The sequence below is a fragment of the Balaenoptera acutorostrata genome, chromosome 10 (genome assembly GCF_949987535.1).
Source record: "Balaenoptera acutorostrata chromosome 10, mBalAcu1.1, whole genome shotgun sequence".
Lineage (NCBI taxonomy): Eukaryota > Metazoa > Chordata > Mammalia > Artiodactyla > Balaenopteridae > Balaenoptera > Balaenoptera acutorostrata.
Window position 1 is genome coordinate 40,001,341 of NC_080073.1, and position 22,447 is coordinate 40,023,787.

Genomic DNA, 22,447 nt, shown 5'->3' on the forward strand with positions numbered 1-22,447 from the left:
TAAACCAGCATTTCTAGGGCAACTACTGTGTGCCTTGTGCCGGTTCTGAGCTGCTCTAAGCACCTACTGTGTGCTCTGTCCCAGTCAGGAACCTCTCTGAGCACCTTACTGTGTGCTCTGGCTGGTCCTGAGTCACTTTGAGCACCTACTTTGTGCCCTGTGCCAGGCTGGAATCAGCAAGTGCAGACCAGGGTTCACGGGCTGCTTGGTTACATGGCTCTCTACCCCCAAGTTGGAACCTCACACCCTGTGTGAGCTCTGGACCCAGGGAGACACAGGATGATCCTTGGCTAGAAATGGCCAGAGGAAGCTGGAACTCCTAGGAACTCCCCAACCTCCCAGTGACAGCAGAGGGGAGAGGAGGAGGGAATAAAGGGGAAGGGAGACAGCAGAGAGCAGCAGGCCTCACTGCAGCTGGCCTGTCTCTGCATCAGCCTGGGTGCAGGGCCTGTTAGTGTGTGTGCACCAGTGGCTGTGTGCACACCATGCTTTCGTGCACTGGTGTGTGGGTCTGTGTGGGATGTACTGAGGTCCCTGGGCCCATATGCTGCAAAGGGTGGCTGTCGGTTTGGCCAGGTCTGGCCAGCAGATATGTGGACTGGGAAGAGTTTGAGCATTGAGGACTGAAGACTGAGGACACCCCACAGCTTGTAGTCTGGGACACTGGGAGGAGGTCCAGTGGTCAGTGCAGAGGGCACCACAGGAGCCAGGCCAGGCAGGTTCACAGCGAGGAAGAGCTGAGCAGGATGTGTTCACACACAAGTGCACACTGACATCCTAGCACACCTCCCACCCTTGGGCCAGGAGAGCTGGCTCGCTCTGGGGTGGCCCCAAGGAGGGAAAGCCATGAGGGCCAGTTATTCTATCGGACATCTATTGACGCTGAGGGAGCAGAAAGCCAGGAGAGCATTTCAATGGAGTGAACATGCAAGAGTCCAAGTGTGGAGGTGGGATGTGTGGTTATAGTACAAGGTGTGGGAGGTGAGGTTCTGAAGGGCTGGGAGCTGAGCTGAGTCCATCCTGCACTGTGGGCTGGCGGTTCTGTGACACTGGGCCCTTCTCCCCTTCCTCAGTTTCCTACCTGAGAAATGGGGCCAAGGGAGGGGAGTATCCTCAGAGCAGATGTAGACCCTGGCCTTGGGGAGGGGCTCCAGGGTCCTCCTGCTGTTGACATGTGGCCTCGCACTGGATATAGAGACTTGGGAAGGTATGTCTGGGTCAGCCCAGGGTCAGACTGGGGAAGAGTGGGAGGTACAGAGCCACTGCTTTTCCTGGGAAGCCAGACTCAGACTTCTGGAGGTGAGGATGGCTTCCCAGACATGGCCCTGGCCTCCTGCCCTGCCCTGGCTGTCCCCTACCCCCAGCCTTTGACTAACATTCCAAGAGGGTTGGAGAGGAGAATGGCAGGCCTGAGAAGGTGCAGGGTGTCTGTGGATGTTAGATGAGGTAGACTTTGCAATGACTGCTGGGGGTTGGACAGGGTGTGGGTATGTGGTGACAAGGTCTCTGAGGCTAGGGTGGCCCCAGGATGGCCTTGGTAGCGGCCAGGAGACATACACTGTCTGTCTGACTTGTCAGGAACAGAATGAGTGGCTTTGGAGAAGTAGGAAGTGGGCGGAAGGTCACTAGGGGCATCCTGCTCATCAGGAGCTGCCCATGGGTGTGCCAGCTGCTGGGCATGAGGTGGGGAAGGAGGTGGACGGTGGACACTGAAGAGGGAGGCTGAAGAAGGAGGAAGTGGTCAACTCTGTCTGAGGCAGGGCATTTCCTGGGGAGGCAGCTTGAGCTGCTTCCAGGGAAGGTCTGAGTGGGCTTCTAGCATGTGGACCTCCTTAACCTTCATTTCCTGTGAAGTGGGCAAAACATCTGTATCAGTCATCTTAAGGGTCCTTGCCAGGCTCTGAAGGGCTGGGCTGTGACTTGGAGGACTGACTCAAGGCAGGGGTGTGGCAAGGAGGGCAGAGGGAGGGGTGCTGCCCCTGTGGAACACTGGGTGGAGACTTCTCTCCGTGCCCCAACCCCTGGATCCTGGCTGGGCACACATTAAGCAGAGAGAACTTGGGGACGCAGTGATCCTGCCAGGGGATGTGGTGGAGGACATCGCTAGAGGGCAGTGTGACCCAGGCTCGAGCAGTGTCAGCTAAGGTCGGGGGCAGAAAGTGTACAAAGCTTAAGAGGCTGGGCTGAGGAGACAGAGAGGAGGTAGGCCACCTGTTCCCGAACTCAGGCTCTCTCCCTTGCCCCTTGCCTCCATTGCATTTTTAGAGACAGGAGGAAGATAAATAACATAATAAATGATAACATTAATGTGCTTTAGAATGGATTTCTCAGACACTGACACTTTTAACGCATACCAGAATCTTGTAAGATCCATGACAGTGTGTATTTCATTTTCCTGATGAAGAGGCAGAGGCTCATTAAAGAAAAAAATGTGTAAACTTATGATTTAAAATTTAATTGGTAAAAATGAAATCCTGGAAGGAGAAGTAAGATACTGTCAGGGTTCAGTGAGTTCCCAGGGAGCTTGGTTACTAGGTACCACTCACGTGCTCCAGGTGGGCTGGGGTTTAGCCCGAGCTCCCCAGCAGCTAAGGCAAAGAGAGAAATACGATTAATTTTGAGATTTGTTCTCTGTCCCTGTCCATGAGATAAAGGAGCTTTTTCAGCGTGGTTGAGCAGGTTGCTCCTGTGGGCAGTGGAGAGTCCCGGGACTCGGAGCAGAAGAGAGGGTAGGGGCACAAGGCCGGTGGGGCGCGGCGGAGTTGACAACCGGGCCAGTGATCAGAGTTACGCAGGGGCCGCCAGGCTGGTCCTGACAAACCAAGCTCTGCGCGTCACGCAGGCCTACCCCAACGCATGCAAACCCCTCCTCCTGGGGGCCCTGTGGTCACGCAGAGCGGGAAGCGGGACCTCGGGTGTCCTGGGGGCAAGCCTGGCACGCCTAGGGCGAAGCCGTGGGTGAGGTCTATGCAAATCATCAGGGTCGCGTTGGGTGTGCTGGGCTCCGGCATCCAGGGCGGGGCCTGCACTATCCAAGTCTGGAAACTGGGGAGCTGGGCATGCGCGTCCCCCATCCTGGCATGCGGGGCGGGCCCGCTTGGTCCAAAGCGCGCTAGTAGGCGAGCTGGGCATGCGTGGTAGGAGGCCAGGCGCTCTTCAGTTGGGGTGGAGCCTACTCGTTCCGGGGCGGGGCCTGCGGGGAGTTGGACGGGCGTCAACGCGGCTACAGGAGGGGCGGGGCTGAGGGGCAGGGCTGAGGGGCGGGGCATCGAGTGGCCCGAGGTGGCCCGGCCGCTGGGTTGGAAGCAGCGCAGTCCGACTCCTCCGAGCCCCAGGATGGCGTCCCCACGGGAACTGACCCAGAACCCCCTGAAGAAGATCTGGATGCCGTACAGCAATGGGCGGCCTGCTCTGCACGCCTGCCAGCGCGGTGGTGAGGCGGGGTCCGCGGGGAAGGCGGAGGGCGGTGCATGGGCATGGGTATTGGTCTTACAGGGAAAGGGAGCCGGGAACAGGTGGGGAACCGGGGACAGGTGTGGCAGAGCGGGAGGCGGGGACAGGTGTGTGGCGACGTCTCGGCTCGGCGGGAGCTAGGTCTGGCCGCCATCACCTAGGGGAGGGCGCAGGACCCTTCCCACACAACTCTGTCCCCACCGCCTCAGGTCAGGGGAGGACTTGAAGCCTCGGTCCTGCCGTCTCAGCTGGCCAGAGAGCGTGGGCCGGGTAGTCAGGCCGCGGTCTGAGCTGTGTTGGCCCTAGGAGATTCACTTGGTCTCTCTGAGCCCAGAACTTTCAAAGGCCCAAGGCGGGGAGGAAGGCCCATCCCTGGGCCTGAAATCGAGTTTTGGGAGGAATTTCAGGAAAGTGCAGATGTGTTCAGGATAGAGACAGTGAGACCACTTTGTTATATGGGCCTGTCTTTGTGTCCATGGGTGTGTAAGCATCCAGGTGGGGTTGTGGGTGAGTGGTAAAACTGGAGGGTGGAAACATCTAGAACATATGCTGAAATTCAAGGAATCGTTAAGAGGCTTACTTTTCCTGTGATCCTAGCTGTTAAACCCTCTTCACTGATTTTCTGCTTGTCCTTAAATGAGTCTGCAACTTTTTTATTACCAAGAAAAACAAAGATTTATTTTAGGAGTAACTGAAACGTTGTAATAAATTTGCAAGTTGGCAAGGTCCTCAGAGAACATCTAGTCCAGCTTCTGATACAGATTTGGAAATGGAGGTCAGGAGATTGTGTTACATGCTGTGGTCTCCCTGCACTCCTGACCTCTGCTTGGGCATGATAGGAGAGGAGAGAGTGCTTGGTGCTTGTCTTGCTTTGAGGCTAGCCTGGGGGCCTTGGCTTTGACCAGGATGTGAGTCCTAGGGGAGGAGTGTGTGCATCTCTTAGCACACTGTGGAACCTGGTAGGGGTGGCCGTGGCTTTGACCAGACATTCTGGTGGGTCGTGACTCTGACCATAATGTAGGTCCTGGTGGGCTGCTGAAACTGTGATCCTGCTTTTAGCCCTGGGGCCATGGCTTTCCGGTCAGTATTCAGTCCTAAGGGACTACGGCTACACCCTAGCCAGTTTTCCTTCCAGACTTCCAGAGGTGTGGAGGGCTAGGCCCCTTTCTCTTTTGCTTCTAGTCAGTCCGTGTTAGGGCTGTATTGTCCTAACTAGGGGGTGGCCTCCGTTGTTACATAAAGGAGAAGGAGTGAGAACGTGGACTTTAGAGGCAGGAGCACTCAAGCTGTGTCGTGGCTCAGCTGGGTGACCTTGGGCAAAGAGCTGACCCTCTAGGTCTCAGGTTCCTTATCTGTCAGACTGAGACAGTCATCATCCTTGCACTATGAAGCTGCCGTGAGCCTCTTTTTTTAAAGTTTTTTTAAATATTTATTTATTTATTTATTTATTTATGACTGCATTGGGTCTTTGATGCTGCTCATGGGCTTTCTCTAGTTGCGGCGAGCGGGGTTTACTCTTCGTTGCGGTGCATGGGCTTCTCATTGCGGTGGCTTCTCTTGTTGTGGAGCACAGCCTCTAGGCGTGCGGTCTTCAGTAGTTGCAGCATGCAGGCTCAGTAGTTGTGGCACACGGGCTTAGTTGCTCCACGGCATGTGGGATCTTCCTGGCCCAGGGCTCGAACCCGTGTCCCCTGCATTGGCAGGTGGATTCTTAACCACTGCGCCACCAGGGAAGTCCTGTGAGCCTCTTGATAAGTGCTTGATAAATGGTAGCAGGTAATTTTGTAATTTATCATCACTGTTGTTTCTTTGCTTCTCCGTATCTCAAAGTCAGGGATTGAAGCTCCAAGCCAACCCCCTTTCAGGTGGCAAAGGAGTTGAGGCCCAATGGGAGGGGACTTGCCCAGGTCTCACTGCCCCTGGGGCAGGCCTGTGTTTCTCCAAGCTCCAGGTATGCAACTGAAATGTGGCTCTGGCCTGAGCAGAGGGGCTCGTGCCATGGCACTGCCTCAGGGTGTTGCAGTGGGTGGGACTGTGAGCTGGCCTGGCACAGGAGGGCTTCCTGGAGGAGGAGGTAGCACCCAAGAGGCTAAAGATGAGACCTGAAAATTGTGTGGGGGTTTGGACACCAGGCTAGGGTCTCACAGTTCACAGCAAGGAGGGAGTGAGCAGGGAATGAACAAGGAACCAGCACCCCAGGTCCCAAACCCGTATTCATGCAGCATTTTACCCTCTGCATAGTGGGCTTCTAACTAGATTGGAGGACCACAAGGACAGGTGGGAACCTGAGGGTCAGGGTGGGTGGAAGTTGACTTGATCGCAGGGCTTTATAGAGAAGAGGATGAGGGGCCCTAGTCTGTGCTGTGTGGTGGATTGTTTTTGGGGTCTAGTCCGAGCTCCTCAGGGCAACAGAGGCTGGTTGGCTGAGGGATGTTCCCTGCCTTCTCCTCCCCCACTCTTCATGAGCAATTCTTCCTCCTTTTGATAAAATTCAGGGCTACACAGAGGGCCTGGAAGCTGTTACCTTTCTGGTCATTGACCTGGAGGAGCTCTGGGGGTAGATGGGGTAGGAGATGGAGAGGGGACTCGGGGAACATGGCAGAAAGGACAGTATTTGATAGCTTTTCTTAGCCAAAAGGTGGCAAGACTGCCTGGGTAAGGACACGACTGGTGTGTGCACAGGACAGTAGGAGAGACAACTTTCTGTCCCCTCTGAACAGGACAGTGATTCCAGTTTGCTTTATTTTAAAGAACTCTCCCTTCCCCAGCCCGGCCCAAGGAAGTCGGGGCAGGTGCAGTTCAAGACTCAGTTCTGGAACCCACTCCAGGGACTTGTGGCTGCCCCTGCGGAGGTACCACCAGAAAGTAGTCACCAGCACCAGGCTTGTCTCAGCCTCTCGACTCCTTGGGCTCCTGTGGCCTTGAGCAAATTTACAGATAATTTACAGGAACTAGTGAGAAAAGCTGAGTTGACATGTCTTCAGATTTCCTTCTGCACATGCCCCATGTTCTGAACTGTGTGTTCTGCTGTCCTGTTGCTCAATGTTGAGGTCCTGAGGGCCCAGAGCTGCAGCTCCAACTGCATGCCCCCACTCACCTGGTCCACTCGCCCTTGGTTCAAGTGTGTTCCCTCTGTGTGGGCCTCGGTTTGCAATTTCTCCATTGCTGGGACTTCCCCAGTGTTTTGCTGTTGCAAGCAGGGCTGGTGTGAATATACTTGTACTTTGAATTTTCTTTTGTGTCATTGACTTGGGATCTTATCTTGAGGAACAGAGGTGATAGGTAATTTATTGCTCTCGTTTTGTGCCCAGACCTGATTTGCTGCCCTGCCTGCCCACCATGGCTGTGCATGGGGCGGGGGGATGCTGTCACCAAACGCTGTGGGAGGAGGCCAGGGGCGTCTCTGGGAAGATGGAAACTGTGAAGAGGTGATGCAGAACCTCAGCCCTGGGGTCGTGGGAGAGCCCTTCAGGGAGCAGTGGGAAGGGGTGGCCTCATCAGAGGGAGCAGGCTGGGTGCAGGTTTTCCCCACAGTGAGTAGCTGATGCACTGCACTGTGGTTGCTTGGGAGCCCTGGCCAACCGGCCAGAAATTGTGCAAACAGCCCAGGACTCAGCAGCACTGGCCTGGCCCTCAGGATGCAGGGCCTTGCCTAACTTGTTTTGCTCTCAGCTTAGCCAATGCTGAGGTTTTTGTTTTAAGTTTTTGGGTTTTTAAAAATAAATTTATTTATTTATTTTTGTCTGCGTTGGGTCTTTGTTGCTGCGTGTAGGCTCTCTCTAGTTGCAGTGAGCGGGGGCTACTCTTCTTTGGGATGTGCAGGCTTCTCATTGTGCTGGCTTCTCTTGTTGCGGAGCACGGGCTCTAGTCGCACGGGCTTCAGTAGTTGTGGCACGCGGGCTCTATGGCGCAGGCTCAGTAGTTGTGGCGCACGGGCTTAGTTGCTCCGCGGCACGTGGGATCTTCCCGGGCCAGGGCTTGAACCCGTGTCTCCTGCATTGGCAGGCGGATTCTTAACCACTGCGCCACCAGGGAAGTCCCAATGCTGAGGTTTTTCTGCTAGTTTCCTCACTCTTACTCACCGTCAGGCTGTGTCTGTAGGATCCCCTCCTTCTCTCCCCTGGGGCTCACAGAATGGGTCACATTTGCCCATAGGTCATGCACAGGAGCGACAGAGCCCCCACTGGCAAGCAGGGTCTTTTACTTCTCTTCGGGGCCTGCCTGGAGACAGACAGTTGCGTCTGCACCCCAAGTCCCAAGGGCAGTCCTGAGATACATCTGTGCCCTTAGCCAGGTGGGCTGCCAAGTCCAGGCAGAGGGCACAGCTTCCTGAAAGTGTTCCAGCTCTTACATGGGGATATTGCTAGGCGTCGCTGAGGGATTATCATCCCATTTTACAGGTGAGGACACCAAGGCTTAGAGTTGCCAGTAAGTGTCAGAGTCAAGATAGGAACCCAGGCCTGACTGACTCTGACCACCTCTGCACTCCATCTCCAGTGAGGGAGACAGGTGAAGCGTGGGGTCCAGCAGTCTGTCTGAGGAGGGCTACCAGGTGAAAGCACTTGCAGAGCTATGTGGGCAAAGGAGGGGTAGTGACAGGTCCCCACCTCTGTCCATCTGTCTGCTGTGGTTTTACCTGGCCCAGGTCCTGAGGACGATGAAAGGGAAGCTTCCTGAGGCTTCTGAGGTGAGACCACACTGAAAGCGGAGCTGGATCCCATAGTCTGGCAATTCTGCTGCCTTGGTGCCTGTCTTAGTGGGCCATGGATTGGGGGGCTGGGTACAGACTCTTCCCCGCCTCTAGCCTTGGCAGCTTCTTTTTTTGGCACACCGACCTCGTGGCACATGGGATGGCGGTGGCTGGCTATCAGAGGGACCGCCCTTGTGGCGTTGGCCTGGGTCTCTGGTCTCAGCCCCTTGTGGCCCTCACCCTGGTGGGTTTTGAGGTGCCTCCATCTCCTTCCATGCCCACAGTTTTTGAGCACCAACTCTGCCAGGCCTCAGGATCCCGAATGGCTCAGACACTGCCGGGATGCTTCCACCCCAAGTGATCAGTTGTGGAGAGCAGACTCATTGGCGAGATGACTGGGTTGAGGGAGAGAGCGCAGCAGGTGGGCTTGCAGGTGCCTTGGAGGAAGGACTCACTGCAGAAGCAGCTTCTGGGCTTTGTAGATGAAGAGAAATTCCCCCTGGGGAGCGGAAGCAGTGGTGCCGTGTGAGCAGGAATGCTGAATGACGGGTTCCTGGATGACAGGCAGGTATTGAATACCCCACTGGGTTTTGGCTCTGTCCCACCTGCCAGGGGAATTCCCCCACAGAGTTTGGCCAGGGCCGTGGCAGCTCCAGCTTTATATCTGATGGTGCACATCAGGGTAAATGCTGGCGAGATCCCGCGGCGTCTCCCTGAGCACTGACAGGCCTGGGGAACTGGGCATTCCAGCGCTGGTTAGAGACCGGGGTCTGGGGGTGCCCAGGGAGCTCTCTGCTGCCAGGAGCCTGGGAAGGCACATCTGATGCCGGACCTGGAGGGAGGGACCCACTGGGAGGGGTCCGGCCTCCTCAGACACTGCTCCTTGCCTTTCAGTTTGCATGACCAACTGCCCAACGCTCATTGTCATGGTGGGGCTGCCTGCCAGGGGCAAGACCTACATCTCTAAGAAGCTGACCCGCTACCTGAACTGGATTGGTGTGCCCACACGGGGTGAGACTCAGCCTTGGCTTTCCAAGGGGGCTTTGGGACTTTGTGGGGGAGCGGGGAGGAGTGAGAAAGCGGGACTGCCACAGGGCCCGGGGGTGGGTCAAGGTCAGGGGTTGGGGAGGGATGCTGTTGTGTGAAAACTGAGCCTCTCCCTTCCCCCAGAATTCAACGTTGGCCAGTATCGCCGGAACATGGTCAAGACATACAAGTCTTTTGAGTTTTTCCTTCCAGACAATGAAGAGGGCCTGAAAATCAGGAAGTGAGTTTGTGTGCGTATGTGTGTTTGTTTATGAAGAAGGCCCTGGAGCCCAGTTGCTAGTGATGACCAACCTGTTCTTGAGCCCTGGCCTTGCCCTACCCTGTGGGCTGTAACAGGGCTGGTTTCTTGACCTCTCAGGATGTGGTGGGGGTGAGGATGTGATGGGTTTGGGGACAAAGGGAGTGGGTATGTGGCCCCTTGGTGGCTCGCCCTGCCCTGCCCTGTGGGATATCTGTGGGAGGGGAGCATGGAGCTTCAGGGAGATGGTGGCGGCTTAGCCAGGGCCAGGGCTTACCCCAGGCCATCCATGGGGATGGGCTCTGATAGGGAGGGGAGCCCGAGGTGAAGCAGAGATACAGGCCTCAGGGGTGCGGCAGAGTGGGAGTGGGACTACCTCCTGACACCTTCTTGAAAAGCCAGAAGGATCAGACCCAGAACTGGGGCGTTTCCTCCCTTGCCCCAGGATAAGTCTCCTACTGATATTTGGAGGATGCTTGTCATGTTCTTGGCATGTGTTGGGTAGGCCTTGGCTTTCCTTTGAAGTTGCCTCAGTGTTGCTGGGTGACGAGATGGAAATTTGCATATGATACCACTCCCCCTCTCTATTCAGACTTGAATTGATTGCTTTCTCCAGAAAAACTGAGTACCAGCTGTGGTCTGAGGAACTATGCTATGCTGTTCTCGGCATGTGTCAACTGAGGGATCAGGAAGCTTCCTGCCCTTGTTTTGGGCCCAGCCATTGTGGGAGGGCTTTGAGCAGAGGTTGGCCCAGCTCTAGTGACCTTCCCAAATCAAGCCCCAGGCCAGAAGCCCCTGGTTATGGCCATGGTTGGCCTGCTCCCTCTCTGGCCACCAGGGGGCAGGAGTTCCCCATCGTGGGGCTTGGCCCTTCTGTGCCTCTGCTGTTGGGTCAACGGGGCTGGGCGGGCTGCTGCACCAAGAAGGGAAGTGGAGTCTGACATTCAGGCCTCTGGGGCCGAACTGTGAATTGTGGCTAAAACTCAAGGGTGGACCCTCTGTGATAACGACCCAGACAGACAAAAGTGAGGGTACTGATACTTGAACCTACTGTGTGCTGCGTGTGTGATGCCCATTGCCACCCCCTGCCCCCCAATTTAAAGATGAGGAAATTGAGGCTTAGCAGTCTCACACAAGATCCCAAGTAACTTCACAGAGTCCAGACTTAAATCTAACCCCATGTACCACTAAAAACTGTCCTGTCCATCATTCCGGAAGTACTCAATTTGTAGATCAAAGGTTGCATCAAATGCAAATTCTGCAACAACCTCAAGCTGTGGGCACTCATTAGCTGCTTTGATCTTCCCTACAGTGGGCTGTGGTGCCTCACTCCCCTAGATGCTGAGACTGAGGTCAGGAAGTGGTGGTATTACCTGGGATCCCTCAGGGTTTGATTTGAAGCCAGGCCTGTCTGAATCCAGAGTGTTTGTGGGGAGAATAAGGAAGCTGGCATTCCCAGAGCTCGCTGGTCATTCTGCTCAGACTGCCCAATGAAGGTAGGAACATTGGGATTAATTCTCATGGCAAAACCCAGACTCAGAAGAGGTAAGGAAACTGGTCCAGGGTCACCCAGCTGGAACAGAGGCCCCAGCAGTAGAAGCTGGGGGCAGATTCACGTGTGCCTCTCTGTAGGCACATCCTCTGGCTGTTCCTAGAAACTCTCCCTCGTGTATCCAAAGCCTGGGTCTGGCCCCTGGGCCATGGGGCCGTTTCCCATTAACCAGCCCAAAATGTCCCACAGATAATTGGCAAAATAGAAAGATCAGACTTTTTAAAAATGGGAAACCTGGGAAGAGAAGCCTGCATTTCCCAGAGGCCCAGGTACGTACACATTGGTGAGCTTCCTAGAGTTGCACGATGTGGAGGTCTGTCCCTAACACTGGGCACTAGAAGAGGGCACGTACAGCCATGTGTACATGTGCAGGTGCTCCCTTTTTATGTACACATGGGTATGTGTGTAAATACACACCAGGCACGCTCATATATGTGCACACAGTCACCGCAGGAAGGTGTGTACACATACCGTATGTACACACATGGGTGTTCACACACGTGCGTATCCTCTGTGTGCATGTTTGGACACATATAAAAACTTATAATCGTGCACACAGGTGTGCAATACCCCATGTGCATGTGAACACATTCAATCATACCTATGCCTTTTCAGTCACATAGTACGCACGGGCTTGGGGACACTGAGGTGTTTTCTCTGACACCAACTGGTGTCCAACAGTTCAATTCATTTCAATTCTGACCCTGTCTACCTGCAGTTAGCATCAGTTCCCACAGGTTAAGGACTCAGTCCCTCAAGACTGACCCCACTTAACACACCAGTCACAAGTCTCGGCGGGGGGCACCCGTATTTCTAACTGGCTATAAATTGGGGGTTCCCACAACCCCCTCTTCAGCAGATTACTGTTCCAGCTCACAGAGCTCAGGAACATACTTGAGTTGTGTTTACTGGTTTATTATAAAGGATACAACTCGGGAGCAGCCAAGTGGAAGAGGTGCACAGGCAAGGAAGGGGGCAGTGCGGGGAACTTCCAGCCATCTCGGGGTCTGGCACCCTCCCAGCACCTCATCTCTTCAACCTGGAAGCTCTTCAACTCTCATCGTTCAATTCATCTTCAGCCCCCACCTCCCTTCCTGGAGGATGGTAGCAGGGCTGAATGTTCCAACCCTTTCATCACTTTCTGGTGATCAGCCCCTTGCTGAGGCTGTCTAGGGGCCCCAGCCTGAGTCACTACATTAACATCAACTCAGGTGTGATTGGAAGGGGGCTCCTTGTGAATTACAAAAATCACTCCTATCACTTAAGAAATTCCAAGGGTCTTAGGAGCTCTGCCAAGAACCCAGGACAAAGACCAAATGTATTTATCAAACCACACACACCCTCTTGTATGTGCACAGCTGCACTTCCACAGGGGCCCAAGGAATGCTCACAGATGCTCACTCACAGACTTACACATACCCATATCCCCCCATGCATGTGCGTACGTGCCCATCCACACTCACACCCACACGTGCGCAGGCTCCCAGGCTGTTCCCCCAGCATCTCCACCTGGGCCCTGAGATCCCTCCTACTTGGTGCAGCCTCAGCCAGAGCAGCCCACAGAGGTCTTAGCCCAGAACATGAGGCTGTAAATGTGGGTGGCAAGAAATGGCCCCAGCCATGCTGAAACTGTAGAAATGTGTCTCGGGGATGTGGGGGGTGCTGAGAAGCTCTGGTTCTTTATGTCTCAGTGCAGAAAGAATTCAGCGAGACAAACTGATAAGTGATTTATTAGAATAGGACACTTGTGAGGTTTACAAGCGGGTGGGCAGGAGGGCACCATGCCCAGAACTTAGTGGGCTACAGTTTTATAATCAAATGAAAAGTGAGGAGGGGGAGAAGACCACCTTCTTCCTCATCCTTGAGTAGACATCAAGCTTCCATCATCAGCTCCTCCTCCTCCACATGGGGGTGGGGGGGGGTTTCTTGTCCCTACGTGGTCAAACTGGGACTGTCATGGCGCAATGGAAATGAGCAAAAAGGTGGTAACGTATACTAAAATATGGTAAATCAGCTCAGGTTTCAGTATAATGTCACCCTTTCCTTATGCTTTTGTTTTTAGTGAGCACAAAGGAGCATGTCCTAAGAATCATTAACTTACCACTGGGCAGGATGTGGGTCTCATTCCACCATTGTTTTATTGTCTGGGGGCATGTCTCATGCTTCTGTTGCGTGGTTTTGTTGTTAAGCAAGGCCTGCTTGGTTTTGTGGTTAAGCAAACCTGCTTTCCTGAGTGATCATTTTCTTACAGATGTCTCCCATACTTTTTCCTTTACTTCTGATCCCTTAGTGGGATTAACTAATCACCTACTTTGTCCCTTTACTCTGTCCTTATGAATGCCAGCTTCCTGGACTCTCAGAATTCAGGTTTTTTGGGAGAAGAAAGCACTTTGGAGTTTTAACTGAAAGGCCTAATAGGGCACAGAAAGGTCACAAGGAGGCATAAGAGCAGCGCTCCTTCCAGTGACCTGGACTCAGCTCTGCCCCCAGTTTCCTCGTGACCCCAGCAGTCTGGTCGGCCTCTGTTTCCATGCTTGGGCACACTGGCCTGGCTTGGCCTGGCACAGTCCTTTGATGCACTAGGGGGTTACACACAAAATCCCAAGATCAAACAAATGGGAGATCTAACTTTACTCTTACATCAAAAAAGTACAGGTAATAGTGTTTGGGAGGAAAAATTTTCCCTTCTGACATACATGTGAGACACCTGGGAAGCCCTCTCCTTAAATACCATCTTCAGCTGAAGAGAAAAGAAGATGTTGTGGGTGAGGAGTCAGGGGAATTTACAGGAAAAGCTCAGTAAATGAGGGTAAGGTTGTTATGCAGATTTAAAATCTGTGCCTTCAGGGAATTCCCTGGCTGTGGACTCTGAGCTTCCACTGTCTGGGGCCTGGGTTCAATCGCTGGTCGGGGAACTAAGATCCTGCAAGCCGTCTGGCGTGGCCTAAATCAATCAATCACTCAATCTGTTTCTTCAACATTGATAATAGTTTCTAGAGATAAGGTCATCTCCCTCCTCCTGGTACAGCGAGGGAGACCCCCTTACAAATGGAGATTTCCCTTATACTTGTAAATGTCTCTCAAAAAAGGGTAACTTCTACTCATGTTTTCAGAGCTTCTCCCGTGTCTGCAGTGTCATAAAAATAATCAGCCTAAAATAATCCTTATGCCAAAGAGACATATTTTGGGGTGGCAAATTCTGCTCCCCTGCATAGGTAAAAAGTCAAAGTGATTTATCTATCTTCGGACCTTATAGGAGAAATGGATAAAGTCAGAAAGATCGTTATATGTGGCAATCCATTTTGCAGCAATAAACGGAAAGGCTGAGATGTCTGAGGACAGACAGTGTAGTCAGTGGTCAGTCATCGTGAGGGTGTTGCCCTTCCAGAGCACCTGTGGACCTGGGTGCGAGAGGCAGAGACACGGCACCCTCCTCCAGAAGGGATCATGTAGGGCCTTCTTGGTCCACTGAAAGAAACGAACAGCCTAAAAGCTGAGACTTCTGTTTTATTCCGTGAACAAAATTGAGGACTGAAGCCTAGAAGACAGCCTCTCAGATAACTGAGGGACTGCTCTGCAGAGATAAGGTAGGTGCCATGTGTGGGTTCATTGCTTTGATATGCACCTCAGCTCTCTGGGGCCAGTGTCCTGTTCTTTCCCATTCTCAGTCCCCTGAGGGGGCACCTTTGGGGGCAGCTGCAGTGGCTGCTGGCTTGATGGCTGCAAAATCCTTTGTTTGCTGATACACCAGGTGGCATTCTTAGTCCACATCTCTCTTCTAGAAAGGAAAATTGAACATTAAGCTTAATGCTGCCTTGGGGGCCAGCAGTACTGTCTCTCCTTTCCCACCTCCGGCACCCGCCTGCCCTGCCCCCAACACACACACAAGGGAGTGTCTGGTTTTAAAAGTGCTTATTTTGATAGGGGAAATGCATGACACTTAGAAATCATGAATATGGCAAAATGGCAGGCTGGATTTGTATTGTACATGATGAGATGAAGAAGGAAAGTACAGAAAAGTGGTATTTCAAAAAGTATTCCTGTATGGATACCAAGGGGGAAAGGGGATGGTGGGATGAATTGGGAGACTGGGATTGACATATATACACTATTGATACTATGTATAAAATAGGTAACTAATGAGACCCTACTGTATAGCACAGGGAACTCTACTCAGTGCTCTGTGGTGACCTAAATGAGAAGGAAATCCAAAAAGAGGTGATATATGTATATGTATAGATGATTCACTTTGCTGTACAGTATAAACTAACACAATGTTGTAAAGCAACTATACTCCAATTTAAAAAAAGAAAAAAGTATTCCTGATGGCCAGGAACACATAGCCTTCCACCTACAGGAGCAGGGTTACCAAACACTGAAAATCTTCCCAAGGAAAGAGAAACCTTGAAAAGAGAGAAGGGGCCCCAGGGGCTGCCCCCTCTCCTGTCTGGCATAGGATATATCCCTAACCTACTGCCCTGCAGCAACCAGTCAGGTGCTTGGCTGACCTGTGTTTTCTCTTCTGAAGGCAGTGTGCCCTGGCAGCCCTCCGAGACGTTCGGCGGTTCCTTAGTGAGGAGGGGGGGCATGTGGCGGTGAGTATAACACCCTGGTGGTATCTGGGAGTGACATGTGGGAGCCCACATACTTCTACCCCTTTACTTTTCAGGCATCTGGAGGGGAAGGCAGGGTGTATGTGGCCCTAGATACCCCTGGGTACCAGCCCCTGGGAAGAAGTCTGCAGCTGCTGTGCTGGAAGAAGCCAGAGGCCAGATGTGGGCCAGGAATTTCCCTCTGGGCTTGTGGTTGTGTTTGACCCTGCAGGACTTCCCTCTGAATACTCACATTCTTGGCCACTCCACAAGTTAGAGGTGTCATGTTACCTAAGTCTTTAGCAAATGTGATTTCTCCTGGTGTGGAGAGCATCCAGCCCAACATTTGGTGGTTATTCCAGGAATCAGATGAATGCTGGATAAGGGAATTCCCCCTCTGTGTTGGCCCCTCCAGTCAGATGGACAGGCGGGACGAGGCTGAGCAAGGGTGTCTGCAGGAAAGGGCCCTACCCCAACCCTATGTAGTCAAACATGGGCTATTTTTTCCTTCCTTTTTCCTCTTGAAGGCATGCATCCTGGAGCTCTGTCCCCCAGCCCCATCTAGATCATTTGCCCTCTAGGTCTGTCTGTGGCACAGCTGTCACCCTGGGAATTTCCTTCTCTTCCCTCCTCAGTTGAATGCCCTGCTCCTGGATCCCATGTCTTGCTTTTCCTTGCTTTACTGACTTGTTTTGTTGGAGCACATCCTCTAATAGCTTTCTGGGAAAGGTACTTGGGAAGTAAATTTTGTGAGACCTTGCATGTCTAGAAATATCTTTTCTTTATCCTCACATTTGATGGATGAGTGGGAAGAACGTTTCCTTTAGAATTTTCACGACATTGCTCCATTGTATTGTGGCTTCTAGAGTGGCTGTGGGAAAGTCTGATGTCATTCTGATTTGCTGATCCTCCTTAAAAGTTTTTTTTTCCCTAGGGAATTCCCTGACAGTCCAGTGGTTAGGACTCCATGCTCTTTCTGCTGAGGGCCTAGGTTCAATCCCTGGTCAGGGAACTAAGATCCCACAAGCCGCACGTTGCGGCCAAAAAGAAGTTAAAAAAAAAAAAAAAGTTTTATTTCCTAGAGGAAACTGGGGGCTTCTCATGCCCCTTCCTCTGGGGAAGCTTTTAGGGTCTTCAAGGTGATGTGCTTTATGGTGGGTCTTCTCCACAATGCTGGGTCCTTGGGGGGGACCCTTTCCATCAGGAAACTCTTCTCCAGCAGCTCAGAGAAATGTCATATATTTTACTTTGTTAAACCACCCCCGCCGCTTTCTCACAACTGAGTCCCCACTCCCCTCCCATCTTCTTCTCTTTTTTTTTAATGAATTTATTTATTTATTATTTATTTATTTTTGGCTGCGTTGGGTCTTTGTTGCTGCACGCGGGCTTTCTCTAGTTGTGGTGAGCGGGGGCTACTCTTCATTTTGGTGCACATGCTTCTCATTGCGGTGGCTTCTCTTGTTGCGGAGCACGGGCTCTAAGCGCGCGGGCTTCAGTAGTTGTGGCGCACGGGCTTAGTTGCTCCGCGGCCTGTGGGATCTTCCCGGACCAGGGATCGAACCCGTGTCCCCTGCATTGGCAGGTGGATTCTTAACCACTGCGCCACCAGGGAAGTCCCTCCCTGTCCTCATTTCTTGAAGTTCCTTTTATTCTGTTTGATTTAGTCTTTTTTTTCATGTTAGAGGTTTTGCTGGAGCATCCAGTGAGCCCTGGTCAAATGCCCTTTGTAAAAAGTTACGCTCTAAAAGCTGCTTGGGTGGGCTGCACCTGAGTGCTGGGCAGGCCCCGGGGGGGGTCACAGACTGCCTGGAGGAGGCAAGGAGGGGGCCTGGGGCTCCACTTGCACCGCCAGCCAGTCCTCCTATTTCTTCTGCACACTTGTCCCTTTTTTCAGAGATGCCTGTGCCCTGTTCCTGACTACCGTGGTTCTGCACAAGCAGGTGTGCTCTGGTTGGTATAGGCTTGTGTTTGGTCTTCTGTGTTTCTCTGAGCCAGTTACCATGTGTCTATCTTAAAAAACTGTGTTGACATTTCCTATCTCCTCTCCTCTCCTGTTCCCATTTTACTGGGGTGACAGGATGGAGTGGAAGTAAACATGGGTTTAGTTCTCCAAGTTTAACTAGTTTCACTGGAAGTCTTGTGAGTGAGTGCCTGCTGCCCTGCTTCCAACTTCCTTGGGGTGCTCCCCAAGGAAGGGGAGGACCAGCGCAGCCATTGCAGGTCTGAAGGAGACTGGCCAGGCGGATGGCAGGACGGCAGCTGGTCCTGATGAGAAATCTGGTCCCTGTGCTACAGCTGTCGGGTGGCCCCCCACCTTCTCCAGGGCCAGAGGCTGAGTTAACCCCATTTTGGGCCTAGGTTTTTGATGCAACAAATACCACCCGAGAACGGAGAGCGACCATCTTTAATTTTGGGGAACAGAACGGCTACAAGGTGAGGCCTCCTTGGCTTACCTCCTTGGTTGGGCTGTGGCACGTTCGGGCCCTCTGGTGCCACTTTCTCGGCCTCCTGAGGCCCACCAGCCTCAGGCAGGTGGGCTCCTGAGTGGATTTGGGATATTGATTTTCTCTCCACCTGGAGTTATCTTTCTGAGGAAGTGGAGGTCTTGGTGGGAGTCCTTCATAGGGCGGCACCTGCTCTGGTTCTGTGCTCCTTGACCTGACCCCACCCCCTGAAGAAGGGCCTCTGGGCAGCATGGCCCTCAGTGGGTAGGGAGCTCCGGGGAGCCAGGCTCAGGGCCCTAAATGTGTCTCTGGTTCCTTCCCTCCTGCCCACCCTGGTCTTTGCTGCAGACCTTTTTTGTTGAGTCCATCTGTGTGGATCCTGAGGTCATAGCTGCCAACATCGTGGTGAGTGGTGCATCTGACCCTGTGGGAGCAGTAATACAGCCAAGATGGCCTGTGACAGTGAGGTCCATCTCCAGGGTCGGCTGGTGCCTAGGCCGACCTTAACTTGGTCTTCTTGAACATTGTGGGCAGGGGGGAAGGCGGTAGATCTCTGGGTCGGGTGGGGACTGCGATCACAGGATGTCCAGTAATACTCTTAGCGCTGGTGTGGGAGCTGGGACCAGGGAGCCACTGGACGCTTCCGAATGGGACCAGGCCCCCGGGAGGCCAGTCCTCCTGCCCAGCCTCCCCTCCACCCAGCATCCTCCTTGGTCTCCGACCTGCCTGGCCTCCGGCCCTGATGTGTCCTTGCTCTGTGCCTGACCCTGGCAGCAAGTGAAACTGGGCAGCCCTGACTACGTCAACCACGATAGCGATGAGGCCACGGAAGATTTCATGAGGCGCATCGAGTGCTATGAGAATTCGTATGAGTCGCTGGACGAGGACCTGGACAGGTGAGGCAGGGCAGCGCTGTGTCCTTGGCTGCGGTGGGTGGTAGGTGGGGTCCACTCGGCTGCCTCCTGTGACTCCTCAAGGTGGTGGGGCTGAGGGACCACCTCCGCGGGCAGAGATGGTCTGTCCTTTTTTGTTTCTTTCCTTGGGGTGGAAATCATGGCCCAGAGGTGACTTGCAGAACCGTAGCTGCTTTATCTGGAGCTCTGTGAGTCACAGTTTTCTGCTATTCCATCAGAAAATCAAGCCTGTTTTCTATGCAGAGGGTCTTCCCACAAGGCTTTTGCAAACAGTGCACGGTCTTCTTTCAGTGGGTGGTCTGTGTTTTGAGAAGGGGAAGGGGTGCCCAGACCCTGCCTACGAACAGCTGGCAGTAACCAGTGCTTGTGAGCCCCGCCCGCCGCCCTCTGGAACAGGGATCTGTGGGACTGAGTGCTGGGTGGGGACAGCAGCCAGCCACCAGCAAGCTCTTTCCGTAAAGGCTCAGGTGGTAGATATTTTAGGCTTTGAGGGCATACAGTCTCTGTTGCAGCTACTTAACTCTGCCGTTTAGTACTAAAGGAACATAGATGATACATAAATAAATGGGCATGACTGTGTTCCCATAAAACTGTATTTACAAAACCAGGCTGAGTTTGACTTGCTGGCCATAGTTTGCCAACTCCTGTATTATAGCAGAAATGGGGGCAGTGGTTAAGTGAATAACACTTAAGGAATTAAGTTAACTTTAATAACTGAATAAAGTATTACGCAGTCCTTATAAATCATGCTGAAGAGACATGGGAAAGTGTATGTTGTGTAGCATTAAGTGAAAAGGGTGGAATATGAACTTGTACTTGGGTTGTTTATAATTACGTATGAATATATAATTACGAACCAAAGAAGTCAAGTGACTGCTGGGGGGATGTTTTCTGGGATGTTTGCGGGACAGTCCCTGGACTGAGTCCCCTCCGTGAGGCTGGCGCTGATCCAGTGCTGCTGCCCCGGCCTCTGTGGTTCTCCTGGTCTCCCCGCAGCATGGCATTGCTCCTTGTGGCTCTGTTCTCCACGCTGCAGGGCTGCACTGGTCCAAAGCAGGGAAAGCGGCAGAGCTGGGCTTATTGGCTGCTGCCACCAGCACCATCCTCCTGTGCTTCTTGTCTCGTCTACCTGCTGCCTGGCGTGGAGCATGGCGGCCACTCGGCACACACACATGACCCGGGCTGGGTTCTCGGGGGAGGGTTCGCTGGGGGAAGGAAAGGCCAGGCCCATGGATGGCTGACCAGGAAGACTGGAGAGGAAGCGCGTTTGCCAACTACTCCCAGGTGAATCCTGGAAAAAACTGTCTCTTGTTCACCTTACAGATAGTACGTTGAGAGCTCATAGGTAGGCAAGAGGGGCCCGGGGGACATAGCACAGCGATGAAGGTCCCGATGTGGTAGGACTGACCTCTCGCTTTGAATGTCACCTTTTGGGAGCATGATGAGTGTGGAGCACCTCTCACGGGGTTTGTCTGTATGTCATGCGTGTCGTGTTGCTCCCACCTCACCCCCATCACTCGCGTACCAGCTGGCAGTCCTGTGTGTTGTGGTCTCAAGCCTGGTGGGGTCAGAGATGCAAGGCTCTGAGGCTGGTTCCTGGAGCTGGCAGGGCGTGGCCTCAAGGACCCTGGTCACACTCACAGGCTTCTCTCTACCTTCTCTGGAAAGGGATCTGTCCTACATCAAGATCATGGACGTGGGGCAGAGCTACATCGTGAACCGCGTGGCTGACCACATCCAGAGCCGCATTGTGTATTACCTCATGAACATCCATGTGACGCCCCGCTCCATCTACCTCTGCCGGCACGGGGAAAGCGAGCTCAACCTCAAGGGCCGGATTGGCGGGGACCCAGGACTGTCCGCCCGGGGCAGGGAGGTCAGTTGTGTGTGTGTGTGTGTGTGTGTGTGTGTGTGTGTGTGTGTATTTCTGTGTGCGTGTGCTGGTGCTGGACTCCAGCTAACATGCAATCCAGGTGGATGACCTCATTCAGTCTGGAATGTTCCCATTGTATAGGGAAGGTCACCAAGCAGATGCCTGGATCTCTGGCTTGCACGCAAGCTGTCACCAGCTGATTCCCTTTCCCTGGAGAGGCATGCCATTCTGGGAGGGAGCTGAGTTGCTACCGTGCAGCTGATGCTGTGCTACAGTCCAGGGGAGACACTGAAACCTCAGTGGGAAGGTCACACAGCCTAGGGCACATGGTCGGGGGGTGAGCACTGGCAGGGGACCTGATGAGCCACAGCTGGAACTACACTGAGGGTCTCGGAAGAATGCACAAGGACAGCACTTGTGGGTGTGGGTGTCGGTGTCATCGAGAGTTAGTTCGTGTTTTTTGCCAAACCTGTTTTCTCTAAGGCTGGGCCCCGTGGACCCTTTGAGGGCAGCCCAGGACCTGTGCATCTGAATTTGCTTGTGATGTGTTTCAGTTTGCCAGGAGTCTGGCCCAGTTCATCAGGGATCAGAACATCAAGGACCTAAAGGTTTGGACAAGCCAGATGAAGAGGACAATCCAGACGGCTGAGGCCCTGGGTGTGCCTTATGAGCAGTGGAAAGTTCTCAACGAGATTGATGCGGTAATCACCATCTCTTCCCTCCACTGCCCAGCTCTGGGCACAGCTGCCCTCACCCAGGGTGACAGTGTTGAAGGGGGTCAGGGAGAGCTTTTTCTTTAACATTTCATTATTGTTTAGGGTTCTGATGCATCCCTCCCTCCTTCCCTTCTTTTGTATATAACTATCCAGGTATACAAAGTGATGATTTGATGTATGTATGTATTGTGAAATAATTATCACAATAAGTTTAGTTAACATCCATCACCACATAGTTACACATTTTATTTTTCTTGTGATGAGAACTTTCAAGACATACTCTCTTAGCAATTTTCAAATATATGATACATATTGTTAATTATAATCACCATGCTGTACATTACATCCCCAGGGCTTATTTATCTTATAACTGGAAGTTTATACCTTTTGACCCTCTTCAGCCATTTTGCCTACCAGCTGGCTTGTCATGCTTTTAACTGCCACTTTCAAATCAACAAAACCTCAAAGGGAAAAATGATGCCATATACCAGGTTCACCTCTTTGGGCTTCCCTTCACTTCAGGATCTTGGCCCCTCAGGTCTTCTCTGCCTTGTGGCTCTAGGGTGATATCAAACAGATTTATTTATTTATTTCTGTTTGGCTTTTCTAGTAGCTCTCAGTGGAGTGTTAGTCTAAAACAAGCTAGTCTACCATTGCCTGATATGGAAGTCTCGAGATCAGATTTGAATCCTACAAAGATCAGCCCAACTGATAGAATTGTTTTGTTGGGATGAGGTGGGGGGACAAGCTGGAGAAGGGAGACTAGTTAGAGGTACTTGCAGTGGCCTGGTGAGGTGGTGACATCTGGAAATTGGGTGGCGGCAGTGAAAGAGGAGTAGATGGATTTGAGGGATGTTTATTCATTTATTTATCACATATTTATGTGAGGCTACTCTGTGCTAGGAACTGGGCCAGGTGCTGGGGACCA

General features: G+C 52.8%; 2 protein-coding genes across 11 annotated transcripts in view; both read left to right on the forward strand.

Moving 5' to 3' along the window:
• Positions 1-8,693, forward strand: part of COL7A1 (collagen type VII alpha 1 chain) — a 45,474-nt gene extending 36,781 nt beyond the window's left edge. For 2 of the 5 annotated variants that reach the window (XM_057554737.1, XM_057554742.1), the window contains one exon: positions 8,428-8,554. In XM_057554737.1, the coding sequence (XP_057410720.1) occupies positions 8,428-8,434 (7 nt within the window). In that variant the 3' untranslated portion in view covers positions 8,435-8,554. Of the gene's footprint in view, positions 1-7,853; positions 7,899-8,427; positions 8,555-8,609 lie in introns of those variants that run through there. The other 3 variants (XM_057554739.1, XM_057554736.1, XM_057554738.1) reach the window with 3 other exon arrangements.
• PFKFB4 (6-phosphofructo-2-kinase/fructose-2,6-biphosphatase 4) overlaps positions 1-22,447 on the forward strand; it is a 41,366-nt gene that overhangs the window by 1,467 nt on the left and 17,452 nt on the right. For 2 of the 6 annotated variants that reach the window (XM_057554747.1, XM_057554744.1), the window contains exons 2-9: positions 9,038-9,154; positions 9,314-9,410; positions 15,509-15,575; positions 17,931-18,005; positions 18,365-18,421; positions 18,791-18,912; positions 20,599-20,806; positions 21,358-21,504. In XM_057554747.1, coding sequence (XP_057410730.1) covers positions 9,043-9,154; positions 9,314-9,410; positions 15,509-15,575; positions 17,931-18,005; positions 18,365-18,421; positions 18,791-18,912; positions 20,599-20,806; positions 21,358-21,504 — 885 coding nt within the window. In that variant the 5' untranslated portion in view covers positions 9,038-9,042. Of the gene's footprint in view, positions 1-3,267; positions 3,434-8,576; positions 8,712-9,037; positions 9,155-9,313; positions 9,411-15,508; positions 15,576-17,493; positions 17,513-17,930; positions 18,006-18,364; positions 18,422-18,790; positions 18,913-20,598; positions 20,807-21,357; positions 21,505-22,447 lie in introns of those variants that run through there. The other 4 variants (XM_007168799.2, XM_057554746.1, XM_057554745.1 and 1 more) reach the window with 4 other exon arrangements.